This window comes from Thamnophis elegans, chromosome 11, assembly GCF_009769535.1.
Source record: "Thamnophis elegans isolate rThaEle1 chromosome 11, rThaEle1.pri, whole genome shotgun sequence".
NCBI lineage: Eukaryota > Metazoa > Chordata > Lepidosauria > Squamata > Colubridae > Thamnophis > Thamnophis elegans.
Genome location: NC_045551.1, coordinates 13,315,596 through 13,330,166, shown reverse-complemented (window position 1 = coordinate 13,330,166; position 14,571 = coordinate 13,315,596). Strand labels below are relative to the sequence as shown.

Below are 14,571 nucleotides of genomic sequence, written 5' to 3'. Positions count from 1 at the left end.
CCTTGGTGGCAATTGTATTCTGTTAAGTGTATTAGTCCCCCTGCTTTTGTTTTCATTGTATATTTATTATGCTGGTGTGTTTTTAACCGTGACCCGTCAAAACCGCGGTCCACTAAAGCGCGCCCGATTAAAGCGCGTACCTGACGTCATCAGCAGCGCGACAAATAAAATTAAAAATAAATTAAATTAAAATTAAAATAAAATTAAAGCAAGCCGATTCACATAAAGGTAAGGGTTAGGTTTAGGTTTAGGTTAAGGGTTAGGGTTAGGTTTAGGGTTACGTTAAGCGTTAGGGTTAGGTTTAGGGTTAGGTTAAGGGTTAGCGTTAGGTTTAGCGTTAGGTTAAGGGTTAGGTTTAGGTTTAGGTTTAGGGTTAGGTTAAGGGTTAGGTTTAGGGTTAGGTTTGGGGGGGTTAGGTTTAGATTTACGCGTTAATTTTAAGTTTACCACTCACAGCGTGCTGTTTTCATCGCGCTGTGATGACGTCACGTACACGCTTTCGTCGAGCGCGCTTTAGCCTATCGCGGTTTTGTGGTGGAACCGTTTTTAACTTGTATGCTGCCCAAACACATAAATTGTATGGGTTATAAATGAAGGGACAATTCCATCCAATTAATACAAAATGTTATTAGATTAAGTTCAAAGCTGCAAATTTGTTGACATTTGGAAAGAAATATTGAAACAATTGTGAAATACAACACTATAGTAATATAATTGACTCTATGAATTACTAAAATGTCCATGTCTGTAACCTTTAACTGGGTGAAACAGTGCATCATGGGGCAATATTTTCACGCATGGTACCTCAAATGAACTAACTTACAGAATGCCAGGACACATCACTTCCATGAGAATGAAATTTTGGAAAGTTTTTGCCATTTCAACACCACAGTGCTCATACAGTGATGTGATCCTCATTTATAACAGTCCCTGATGCCTTCCCACAAGTCAATGGGGAGGCCTGCAGGAAGAAAGCCAATGGGGAACACGTGATTGCGGCTGACAGTAGAAGCACAGCACTGAGTTTTGACTTGCAATTTCCTCCTGGGAACCTTGTAGGGAAGGTTCTAAGTTGCTGGGGTAAGTCTCCCATATCCATACAATCTTTGCTAGTCCCCTCTGCACACACAAATATATATGAAAGGATGATCCAATGGGTCACAGGTTGTCTAGTATTAATTATATTATTTTCAGGGTTGAATCAAAACAGATGCTAGGAATATGAGATTACTATCTTATGTACACTTTACAGGAAAGTATGCTTCATTAAACTCAGCAGGACTTTTTTTTCTAAATCAACATTTATGATGCTGCAATCTCTCTCTGTGTATGGATGTGTGTGTGAGAGAGGTAAGCAAGTGAGTGAGTGTTTGTGTCTGTGTGTGTATAAAAATACATTTTATTGCTGAAATGTTGAATTATAGGTGCTTGAAAAAGCAAACATCAACATCTCTTGAAAGTTTCAGAGTTCACAGTAAGAAATCTGAATGCTAAGATCTTTATAACAAGCAATATAACCCAATAATAATATCACAAATTAATAACAATATTGTATTAAAAATATATTTCACAGTCAAAATTTGTGGTGGGAGATTTCCACATTTATGTATCAAAATTTCATTACAGAATATGAAGTAAATACTGTGGACATGATTCAACCTAAATAGCACTGTTTAAAATGAAGTAATATTTCTAAATGACTGGACTCCAAAAATACTAAACAAAGGTTAATTTGTGCAATAATTAGATTCATGTAGTACATATGTGTACTAAACATTGAGATATAACTGGAACAGAAAACTATCAACTAAGCAGAATTACCAACAAAAGAAATATTTTGAATGAATCAAATTAAGAATATTAAGTTACTGAATATATCAATACAATCTAGTGTCGTTCTTGAAAAATGAATGGAAATATAAAATTACAAGGACCTCAGTCTTATTTAAAAATCTCAACAGTAAAGTAGGATAAATATATCCCCAAAAGTTGCCCTGTCTGAGATATTTATAAAATTCTTTTTTTTAAAGATGTGTTTAAATGCTATCATTATAATTTAAATAGTGTAACCATAATATACAAAAAAAAAATAGTTCAGCATTTGCATGTAGAATTAAAGAACGTTCAACAAAACTGAAAGGACAAAACCAGCTACAGAATTAATATCATATTACCCTGCCCATAAACTCTACTTGGAGACCCACTGTTATTGACCCTTGCTTTAATTTAAGGACTTTTAAGATAGAAATAGTATGAAGAAAAAAAACATACCTACCTGAGGTATACAGTCAGTATAAGCAAACATTGATTTAAAACGATCATCCATGCTTATATGATAGAGAATACACATAGCCACTTGTTTATAATTTTCATTTCCTGGGGGAGAAGGAAAGTAAAACATTTAACAATGAGCATTTACATGAATTACTGAGTGGTGCAATGGCCTAGAGGTGCAGCTCTCGCCTTACAATTAGAAAGTGAGTTCAAACCTAAGTAGCGGCAGATATTTCTCTCTGTGGGCACCATGAAAAAATATCAGTTGCAAACTCTTCACTGGCGACAGGAAGGGCATCCAGGGATGCCAGTAAACACTCCATTCAGTTGTCCCGACTCCACCCTGATACAAGAGATTACAGCAGGGGTGTCAAACTCAAGGCCCGTGGGTCAGATGCGATTTGCAGTGGGCTTAGACTTGAAACAGCAATGGACCAGCCCATGTTGCCTCTGCCAGTTCCATTTTCACTGGCAGGAGACCGTCGCAGCCAAAAATGGAGCTCAGGAACCTGTTTCCGCTGGCAGAGCACTCGGGCCACCCCCGACACAAGTGACATCGAGCTGGCGACACATCCTCTATATATAATGTTATATTTGTGCTGATAAATAAATGAATAAAGGGAGACTAGTATAGATCTATTTCAAGCTATTTAGCTCTCATCAGCTAGCCATACCCTTACTGGGATTCGAACCTGCACAAATATAACACAAATATAACAAAGACAACAGTAAAAATATTGGGTTTCTGTCGTGATGGACTCTTGTGACGAGCCAATTGACAGATAATGGAAGCAGTTAGCTTCCTCCCATAATTGGGGCATACCAGGGGTTGTGACACTAAATATATATACATACATACATACATACATACATACATACATATTTACTTATATTTACATTTAGCCACATTTAGAAATTCTTTTCAAAGCTTATAGAAGGAACAATTTTATTTTTAATTATTATGACTTTTTTTAAGTAAAAGATTTTCAAGGAAATCTCATACTAAGAAGAAAAAAATCAAGGGAACCAGTTTAGAGAGAATTTTGTTTTGCTATTATATGCTGCAGATATTATCCTTTATACTCACAAATAAGGCAACCATAGTAAGTTAATCTTGAATTTTTCATCCCAGTATCATGAAAACTGCACCAACCATATATAACCCTTGAAACTTTCATAAGTTTTAATTTACACAATTGATTTATCCACAGGTAATGCATTTCTCATAATATTTTCACCATATTGAAGGATCAGCTTATCCACAGATGGGTTTCTCCATGAGAATATGAGGGCACTTTTAAAAGTGCTACTGTATACTTGCACATAAACCAAATCCAATTTGGGGGGGCCTAAAATTCTCAATTTATCCACAAGTCTATACTTGTGGCTTACTTTCCTCATAGGTATTTTATCTTTAGAGTAGGCTAAATGTTGCAAGGATTTTGGTGCTGTAAATTATCAATTATTTCCCTTTTTCTTAGGATTTCCTGCTTCCCCAAGATTTGAAAGGATTGATAAAGAGTTGTATACAGAGTGAAGTAGAAAAATAAAATTATTTGTGCAGACCATAGAAATACTTTAGGCACAATTCAGTTAAATGTTTTGGACTGGCATAAATGTGAATGAAAAGTACTTTACAAAATCTTATTACATTATGGAAAAATTCTATAAAATTTTATCTTTCTAAGCAAAGTATATAGAACATAAACATTCTTTCCAATAAATGTCCAATTTTGGATGAAGATAATTTTTCATATGATCCTACAATGTACTGTACTTATTCAGAAACATTTGTCCTCAATCTTCAGATAATGAAAATACTTTTGAAAATCAAGCAAGGAAAGTTTCTAGAATACTCACTTTACCTTCATGAGATTCTCAATATTTTAACAAAAAATGTTTCTTGAGCTGTTATTCCTATGTTGTTCAGCCTTACTGAACTACCTGATTCTCGTGTTTGATAAATGATTTTATTTCTTTTCTAGATATAAAAATGTACTTCAAAAAAGAAAAAAAACCTAAAAATTTACCATATCCTATTTAACAGCTTAGCACAAAAGCCTTAATTGTGATCATAAGTTGAAGACTACCTGTATAGCAATAAATCTGAATAATGAGCTCATTAATAAATATTGTGTGAATTTCATTCAATTGTCTTTGCATTCATAATACAATTCTGAAATATTTGTTCATTCCCAGATGAGGTCAATTAATCCTCAAAACATCAGTCATTAGCAGTCATAACTGACTATTCTATGTAAGATACTGCCATTATAAAATGTACTCAGTGATTTATAGAAATAATACTGTTTCAATTTGCAGCTGTGTTCATCTGGAACAGTTCATCTGGAGTGGAAAAATGTTGTCCCTTGGGCCATTTTCACACCACATTTTCAACAAATTTAAAGTTCCAACTATACATATCTTAGATCTCAAGTTTAAAATTATTTTAAGCTTTTGAACAATAAGCCACAAAATATCAGTTGTGGAGCAGAACTATTTTATTCTGCTCATTAGGACACCATTCCTATAATTTTAAGGCTAGATTTTCTAACTTGGGACTTGTCAACCTTCAAAGGCAATTTGAAGCATCTGACCTAGAGAATGCATTGCAGAGACTGAAAACTCATACGTAGATGCAAGAAATGTATGCTTCTGAAGAGTCAAAATGTGTTAAGAGAGAAATTTAGGAGTTGTTTCTTGGTATATGAAATGCTTTCTCTTGCCAACTTCAACCATTCCAAATAGACAATAACTGGATTGACACATGTGCACACACATTATATTAAGCCACAATAGTTTGGTTTTCACTTGGTGTTATGCGTGACTCCAAGTACTATGATTTCTAAACACAATGGTTTAAATCAGCCTTCCCCAAACTCAGTGTCAATTCCCTACCTCTTAGGGAATTGGGGGTTAACTATGCTAGTTAAGCAATTCTGGAAGTTGCCTACTTCCAGAAGTACCTAAGTTGGAGAATTTGGTTTAAGTCTCCTGCTGATTGGTTTAATAGTTTTTAGTGGGTTTCTTATGCTTTTAATTATTTTTATTGCTTTTGTATTTTTCATTTCATTATGTGAGTTGGGTAGCTACATGAATGGAACAAATTACTGTCATATGTGAAATGCCTGCTGAATATTGTCAACTACTTTCTACTTTCACCCAAAGTTGGCATTAAAAATCCAAAAGCTGCGCATGGCACACACGAAAAAACATTCACCTCCGACGGAGCCTGTTCCCAAATGACAAACTATGGTAAATGTGAAGAGGAAATCAACTACAATAAAATAAAAATAAAAATTGGAGAGTCCAAACTAATCTGTTCAGAGACTGCTGGAGATTCTTTGGATATGTCCTTGCTGGGCTACACTGAGTTGGAAAACTAGACTCAGTAGAGAGCAGGAGGCGTGGCCAAAGAATTCAGTCTCTGGGCAGATAGATAGAAGTTAACCCATGCTTGGACTCTCCAAGCACCATACAGGAGAAAAATAAAATTCGCAGAGTCTACCAAAAGTTTAATGCATCTACAATTCTGCATCACTCTGGTTGCTTAAAGGAAAAAAAACCCACACCACTGTCATTCATTAAGATACTGAATTCAAAAATATAATTTCCTTAGAAACATACTGTATTTTTTGGAGTATCGGACGCATCTTTTTGCCTCAAAAAAGAGGCTGAAAATCTGGGTTCGTCTTGTACACTGAATACAGCAATTTTTGCCTCCCGAAACCCCGCCCCTTCACCAAAATGGTTGTGCATAGCTTTTAGGAGGCTTTCAGAGTGCTCCTGGGGGCTGGGGAGGGCCGAAATTAACAAAAACCAGGCCATTTTTGCTCAATTTTGCCCCCCAAACCCCGAGCACTCTATAAGCCTCCTAAAGGCTATCCATGCCCCTTTTTTGGACAAAAAAATGGGCCCGTTTTCATGAGAAATAAGCCATTCTTTGCTCATTTTTGGCCCCCACCTCCACCCCCCCCCCAGGAGCACTCTATAAGCCTCCTAAAGGCTATTCATGTCTTTTTTTTAAAAAACGGTCCTGTTTTTGCGAAAAATGGGCTGTCTTTGGGAGGTTTGCAAAGTGCAAAAACTTTTTTAAAAAAAATTTGCCTCTTCAAAATTTTGGTGCGTCTTACACTCCGGTGCATCTTATACTCTGAAAAATACGGTACATTAATTTTTGTGGCAGGTACCTCACAAGTTAGATTTCTTTAAATGTGCATAACTGAAAAAAGTATTAACTATGTACTATTCATGTTTTGGAGATAAAAGACTTTGCTGTACTTGTCTTCGAATAAATTATTTAATACTTTGAAAAACAATTTATTTAGACATTGCAAGGAAAGTCACTAGAGATGTCAAAATATCCAAGAGAAGAGCCAGTTTGGTGTAGTAGTTAAGAAGCTGGACTCAAAACCAGGAGACTGTGAGACTTAAGTCCTGCCTTAAGCAAGAAAGTGAGTTGGGTGACCTTGGGCCAATTGTTCTCTCTCAGCACAACCCAACTCACAGAGTGCTTGTTGTGGAGAAAATAGGAGGAAATATAATGTCTTGAGTTACTTTTGAAGTAATAAAAATGGGATAACAATCTAATAAATTTTTAAAAATGGGGCAAAGCACTCTCCTGTGAACTTATTTATATTTTAATTGTTTTAATAGTAATTAAGGTTTTGTTTTAAGTGTTTATTTTATTGTATTGCTATCAGTGAAATGAGCAGCTATATATGCTTGATAAACAAACAAACAAACAAACAAACATGGAGGGGGAGAGCTGACATAAATGTTGCACATAGTAGCACAAAATCCACCTCCAAAATAAATCTCTTGAATAGTTACCATTGTCTGCAGAGGGATTTTTTTTTTATTCTTCATATGTTACAACCAATTACTGCTAGGAAGAAATAGACACCTCAGGCAACATTCACACACAAAATATTGAAACCAGCTGTAGCAGAACTGCTGTAAGAATGAAGGTTTTTCCATTTAATTGGAAAAACAAGAGGAAACATAACATTTTACTGCTATGAGTAACTTCAAGCAATCTTGATAAGATATTGCTGAACTCTTAAGGCAGGACATATGCTTTCTGTTATGTTCTGCTGCATCTAACTTTTATTGTTTGCTCACTTAATTGGTTTGGGAAATGCATGTTTCTTTATAGGATAAATTAGACTTAATTAGAAAAACACTGCTGCTTTTAATAAGTAACTCCTTTCTCATACATATGTGTAGACTGCTTGCTTAATATATAGTTTTAAACTCAATATGAAAAGGACAAAGTTTTTTAAAAATAGCTTTTGAAAGGACCATTCATAAAAATAACAGTGTTAATAAGGTGCCATACCTGAGACAGAGGAAGAACACAAAACAAAACATATAATACATTAACCTAGCAGGTCTCTTGATTAAGGAGAATGAAAAAATGATACTGATAACATGGAGAAAAGATAAAAATAATTTACAGTAAGGGTCAGAGTGTTCCAATTTAAAAATGTCAATGACAAAAAAAATGTGAAATTTTGAGCTGATTATCAGAAATAATTATTTAGAGCCCTGATTTCAAAAAATCATTTACTCTCTAGTAAAATTTTATGTTTTTAAGTAGCACCTTTAAGAACTTGTGGAGATTAGAATGTTCTGAGGAATACATAGCATGTATTTTCTTGGTCACTGTTTTAAAATCTGAAGAATCACTATAAAAATATAAGAGTCAAGATTATAGCACAACTGGGAAGTATATACCAGTTACTTCCATTAGGTTGTTCTGCAATACCAGAATACCCATTACTTACATTGTTCCTGTTACATAGAAGGGTTCTAATTGTTAATTCATTTGACTGTTTAAAATTCTGTTTTATTTTGCTTGGTTCTGCAGGGTGGTGGGCGAGATCAGATTTTATAGTAATAACCTGCTTATTTTCACCTCATTATTTTCTGAATTTGTAATACTTTGATATTGGAAATTGGGCACCAAGATTCTTTGTTTGTAGAGTTTGTGTTATTCTTCTTAGAACATCTTTCTGAAATTATGTCAAATTAGTCCAGTTTGGAGAATCCAATCTGAATGTATTAGAAACCTGCTAGATGAGATAAAGAGATCATCTTATTAGTTCGGTCATAATTTAGGTCTGGGAAAATGAAATCAGAAGTTATTGCTGGAGAGATTGATTGCTATAATCTATTGTTAAATCAACCATACTGAGGTCCAGCAACTTTCTAGATAAGGTGTATATTTCTTTTAGCCTTATTAAATGAGACACAGATATTGTATAATTTCAGTGTCATTCAGAAATACTTAATATTACTTCAGAGAGAAGAAATTTTTTAGCTAATACTTTTGTAATTTTGAGAAGTGCTGTGGACAAGTGCTGTATCAAAATGATGTCATGGAAAAGACTGCTTCCTATTGGCTTCATTGGTGAAACATCACTAATAACTTTGATGTATATATAAAATTATACAATAATTATTCTGAAAGATAAAGCGAATTCCAGCACCCTTCTAGCTCTCAGAATGCTCTACCACTCTAACATCTTTCCTTTCCGTTCTCTAAGCAGGCATGAATGCTTCCAAACAAAACAATGGATTGTAATGACCTAATTTTATTTTAATTTTATGTATTTGATACTTGTAGGGCCCAGATTCATTTCAGCAAAGAAATGGGGTGGTAAAGGCTGTTGCTTTATGGCATGCCAGTTTCTCACTCAGTTGATTCAAAAAATTCAACTGAGATGCAAAGCAGACTGGCATCAAGGGCAGCATCTGTATTTATATTGATGCATAATAAATAAATGTAGGGCTTGATCTACTATCTGTTTTTCTCAATGACTTGTGTAAGATGATGATGGCTTGCAGAAAATGTATTTTTTTATTAGATTTTTCTTCCATCTTATTATTTTATAAGTAACTCAAGGCAGTAAACATATCTAATATTCCTGCCTCTCTCCCTTTTTCTCCCCAGCAACAACCCTGTGAGGTGGGTTGGGGTAGGAGAGAATGACAAACGAAGTCATTTGGAGAGCTTTAATGCCTAAGATGGCACTAGAACAGCCTCCTGGTTTCCAGGCCAGCACCTTAACCACTACACCAAACTGGCTCTAAAATAAATCATAATAAAATCAACAGATTTTACAGATAAAAATATTATTGAATTTACTGAAATATTTTGATACTTGTAGAATACTTATGAGAATATGTCAGGAATGTTATGACAACATAACCAAAGATATTCAGGCATTTAAAACTAACATGTTAATATGCTAATCAATAGAAAAATATAATTCATAAAATTCTAATAAACAATGGAACATGATTATTAGGACCAATGGTAAGTTTCATAGTGAGAAAAGAATAAAATCTACCTAACAATGCAGTGAGTTTTGGAAGAAGTCCAACTTGCACCATCTTATTTCTCAAGCCTGTATCAAAGGAAAGATTCAGTAAAAGTCTAAGCGTAATATTCAGAAGATCTTCATGTTCACATGGTATCATTTTCACTAGTTTGTCAATTATATCCATTTCAACCTATGGGAGAAGTATGGAAAAACACAAAGACTTTTTGAAATATTGCTAACATTTAACACAAACTGAAGAAAAAAAATGGATTGATAGACAAATATCTCTTCATTATGTACCAATAATTATATTAAAAAGGCTTGTTGGAATTTCTCATGAATTATTTATAGATTTTCTTTACTCATCAAGTACAGATAATTTAACTAGCCTCAATACATGTTAGTATATTAAGTTGAAATAGTTACATTTTCAATTTTTTCCATTTTCCATTCAATTTCCATTCTGAGATACTGTTTATCTCCTTTAGGGAACAAGGTATTATTAGTAATATGTTGCTTCAATTTAAGTATATCATGTTCAAAAATGTATCATTTGAAATTACTTTTAAAATTGCATTTTGTTTTAAAAGTGGTATTGCCAAATACCTATAACCACTATCAATTCAGAAGACACATTTGATCATGATTAAAAGCTAAATTAAATATCTCATCTTTTCATTTAGTTGTATACAAATTTACTCAATAAAATTTTAGACATAATTCCACACTTACTACAATAACTAATCTAAAATAATTTAATATATTTTTCAGAGTATAAGACACACCTTTCTCCCCTCTTAAAGTGAATGAAAATTTTAGGTCTTATAGACTGAATACAGGCGTTTTTGGCCTCCTAAACCCTCCATGTGTCTCATTTTTGCCCTTCCCGGCCCCCAGGAGCACACTGCAGTGCTCTACATGTTCCGTTTTTGCCAAAAACAGGCCCATTTTTGGACTCCCAAGCCCTTTGTGCATCACGTTTTTGCCCTTCCGGCCCCCAGAAGCACTCTGCAGGCTAAAAACGGGACGTGTGGAGCACTGCAGAGTGCTGGGGGCCAGGGAGACCAAAAATGCAACACACGGAGGCCAAAAACTTTTTCTTTCTTGTTTTCCTCCTGTAAATTTAGGTGTCTTATAGTCCAGTGTGTCTTATAGTCTGAAAAATGTGGTATACAGGATTTTATCATCTGAATATCTGAGACCATTATACCAGTTGAACAATCTATTCTATTCCAATACATTATGATATAATTTTCCTACAAGTAATTGTGTCTTTTTAGGAAAGAAACCTGAAATTTCAATTCATTTGCTCCACTTAATGAATTTGAGATTCTTCTGCATAGTAAGGATGTTCTGTCTTTTTAAACAACTATCTGACTTTTCCCCTCGGAAACAAATAAAGCAACAAAATGTCTGATTTCTAATTTCAATAGAAAACTATAAAATTATACCATATCATTTTTGTTTTCCATAAAGATGCTGAGTTTCTTCAGAAATGACACAACCAGTATTAACAGTTCAAAGTTATCTCGGTCAAGAGCTTTCACCAACATATGGACAATATTCTTGTTCCTCATCTTCAGTTCAGTCCGTGTGTCCTCAGCAAGATTTAGCAGCAAATAAAGAGCAACTGAATCATCAGCAGACAAAAACAAAACACACAATTGAAAGAGTATGAGTATTCTCTGGACACTTTTAAATTCATGAATTATTTAAGCATCTGGGCCAACACAAATATCTCCTGTACAAAGTTAAACAGAAAATAATTGCTAAAAAAGAATATACTGGTTTTACTAACTAGCCTGTTTCAGCAAAATGTAAGTTTATTGGAGAACATGTATACTCTTCCTAAAATAAACTCTAATTATCATAATATAAATTAATATGGATTATCCCATATTTTAATATGAGGTCTTCCTCTTATTATATCCATTAATACCAACTCTTTTGTACATGTACTATATACTGTGTATAACATACTGAACTTAATTAAACTCAAAAGATAAATCAACACATCTGCATTGTCTATCTCAAATGCGTGCTTTTTCTTTCTTCAAAGCTTTTCAAAAACCAATTTTATACATGTCGGCCCTATTAAGTAGACCAGACCAAGAAACAGATCCAGTGAAGAACTAAACTATTTTTTTAATTAGAACAGCTGTAATAAAATGTTGAAAGTCTGAATGTGCTACATTTCCCCCTCTTTTATCTTCACTAAAATTGGGGAGGGGAGGGGGCAGAGGGCTCCCTGAGACATTTTCACAATTTTTTCTTGGTCATGTTTCCTTTATCTGATTGTTCCTTTGGTAGCATAACTTTCTTCTGAGCAAGGCCATCCTCTTTATCCACTACAATGCAATGCCTTTTGGTTGTTCAAAACGTAATCATAATTGTTAGCGATTAAACCAATAAAAGATTTAAGTGACTTTACTTCTCTTAAACATATGTTCTTCATTAAAATAATAGAAATTAATACATATTAATATTTCCAAACATTTTATTTCATTTGTATTTTGAGCAGAAATAACTCAAATTAATTAGCTGCACTTTTAAATTACAATCAGATTACATACTTATAAATTCTACTTTAATTAATAAATACTGGGGATCATATTCTTCCCATTCCAGAGTTACTGCAATACTTCCTGACTTTCAAAATACAAAAATTTGTAAGACATATAAGAAGAAACATCAGGATACATATAGAGGATGGGTATATGAACTTCCCTGAGGCTGGTGATTGGAGCTGCTAGCTACAAGGGGGGAGTCAGAGAGACAAAGAGGACTAGGTAGTAGTCTGCGCGCCTAATGGCATGCAAATCATATATCTATAAACCAAAATAGCAAAAATACATTCTGGATTAGTGCGCTTGAGATTGCAATTTTGTTTTATTTCAAAATGACTGGCTTAGTTCAATTTAATAGCTGTTTTGCACCTGTCTTTTGCAGTACTCTTTTCAAATTTGGATACTGTCCCCTTTGTAAACAAATTACTAGTCTACATAGACAGATTACCTATCTAGAATCTCTAATCTGTGCTCTCCAAGCAGAAATTAGGTGCCCAATTTGGCCATTCCACACTATGGAGATGCCACGCTACCAGCCCCCACTACCGCAAAGATCCCGCAAGAGAAGAGCAGTTTGGACAACCATGGGATCTGGCAGGGTGAGAGCTGTGAACCATAAACGCAAAGCTTTTGCTGTGTCCCAGCATAACAGATATAGCGCCCTTGCTGACCTTAATGGGGACACTAAAGTGACAAGTCAAGGTAGTTGTGATAATGATGACTCAAATAAGCAGGGGATCGTGGTCCAAAATGAAGAACTTACTTCGGAAAGGCGAAAGGGTGAATCAGGTAACAGACATCAGTCGCACAAGAAGATCAAGGTATCCAAAAAGAGAAGTCACCTTCTGGTTGGTGATTCAATCGTAAGGGATGTAAATTTAGGAAAGGATATGGAGGTTTTAAAAGAGGTCAGGTGTCTGCCAAGTGCCATTGCCAGCAGAGACAAGAGGCATATTCTTAAGATAGTCAAGAATGCAAGTAAGGACTGTGACGTTGATGCTATTATACATCTTGGCAAAAATGATCTCTCCCAAAAAGATGTACTTTCCGTGAAGAATGATTTCCAGAGCTTGGGGTATGAACTTAGTAGTGTAGATTGTAGGCTTATCTTTTCAGAGGTTTTACCAGTATATAAGGAACAAAAAGGGAAGGGCCAGCATGTAGCAGAGTTTAATGTGGGGCTAAAGGAGTGGTGTAAAAGGGAAGGCTTTGATTTTATTAGTCATGATGCCTGCAGCTGGTCCAATGAAAAACTGTACAAAAGAGATGGTTTGCACCTATCCAAGAAAGGGATTTAGTTACTTGGCATTAAATTCACAGATTTTCTAGATAAACATTTAAACTGAACAGCAGGGACAGAGAATTAATTGATACAGAACATTTCTGTGCCAAGCAATCTAAAATTCATAGGGTTATCAGTGCATGTAACATAGATGTTTGTGTGGTACTCTTCAAAATCTTCATCAATGATTTGGATGAGGGAATAAATGGGGAACTCATCAAATTTGCAGATGACATCAAGCTCGCAGGAATAGCCAACACTCCAGAAGACAGGCTTAAGATATAAAAGGATCTTGACAAACTTGAACATTGGGCACTATCTAGCAAAATTAAAGTCAATGGTGAAAAAAGTAAGGGTCTACATTTAGGCAAGAAAAACAAAATGCACAGGTACAGTATAGGTGGTATCTTGCTCAATAGTAGTAACTGTGAGAGGGATCTTGGAATCCTAGTGGACAACCATTTAAATATGAGCCAACAGTGTGCAGCAGCTGCCAAAAAGCCAAAACAGTGCTAAGCTGCATAAACAGAGGGATAGAATCAAGATCATGTGAAGTGTTAATACCACTTTATAATGCCTTGGAATGGAATACCACTTTATAACGCCTTGGAATGGAATACTGCATTCAGTTTTGATCACCACGATGTAGAAAAGATGTGGAGACTCTAGAAAGAGTGCAGAAAGAGCAACAAAAATGATTAGGGGACTAGAAACTAAAATATACTAAGAACGGTTGCAGGAACTGAGTATGTCTAGTTTAATGAAAAGAAGGACTAGGGGAGACATGCTAGCAGTGTTCCAATATCTTAGGGGTTGCCACAAAGAAGAGGGAGTCAAACTATTCTCCAAGGCACCTGAGGATAGAACAAGAAGCAATGGGTGGAAACTAATCAAGGAGAGAAGCAACTTAGAACTGAGGAGAAATTTCCTGATAGTTAGAACAATTAATCAGTGGAACAACTTGCCTCCAGAAGTTGTGAATGCCCCAACACTGGAAGCCTTTAAGAAGATGTTGGATAGTCATTTGTCTGGAACGGTTTCCTGCCTAGGCAGGGGGTTGGACTAGAAGACCTCCAAGGTCCCTTCCAACTCTGCTATTGTACTGTACTGTATTGTA

General features: G+C 35.0%; 1 protein-coding gene across 1 annotated transcript in view; it reads right to left on the bottom strand.

Annotated features, from left to right (window-relative positions):
• Positions 1 to 14,571, bottom strand: part of KIFAP3 (kinesin associated protein 3) — an 81,211-nt gene that overhangs the window by 44,026 nt on the left and 22,614 nt on the right. Inside the window, exons 9-11 of the mRNA XM_032226678.1 lie at positions 11,057 to 11,235; positions 9,633 to 9,795; positions 2,276 to 2,376 (exon numbers count right to left, since the gene is read on the bottom strand). Coding sequence (XP_032082569.1) covers positions 2,276 to 2,376; positions 9,633 to 9,795; positions 11,057 to 11,235 — 443 coding nt within the window. The remainder of the gene's footprint in view (positions 1 to 2,275; positions 2,377 to 9,632; positions 9,796 to 11,056; positions 11,236 to 14,571) is intronic.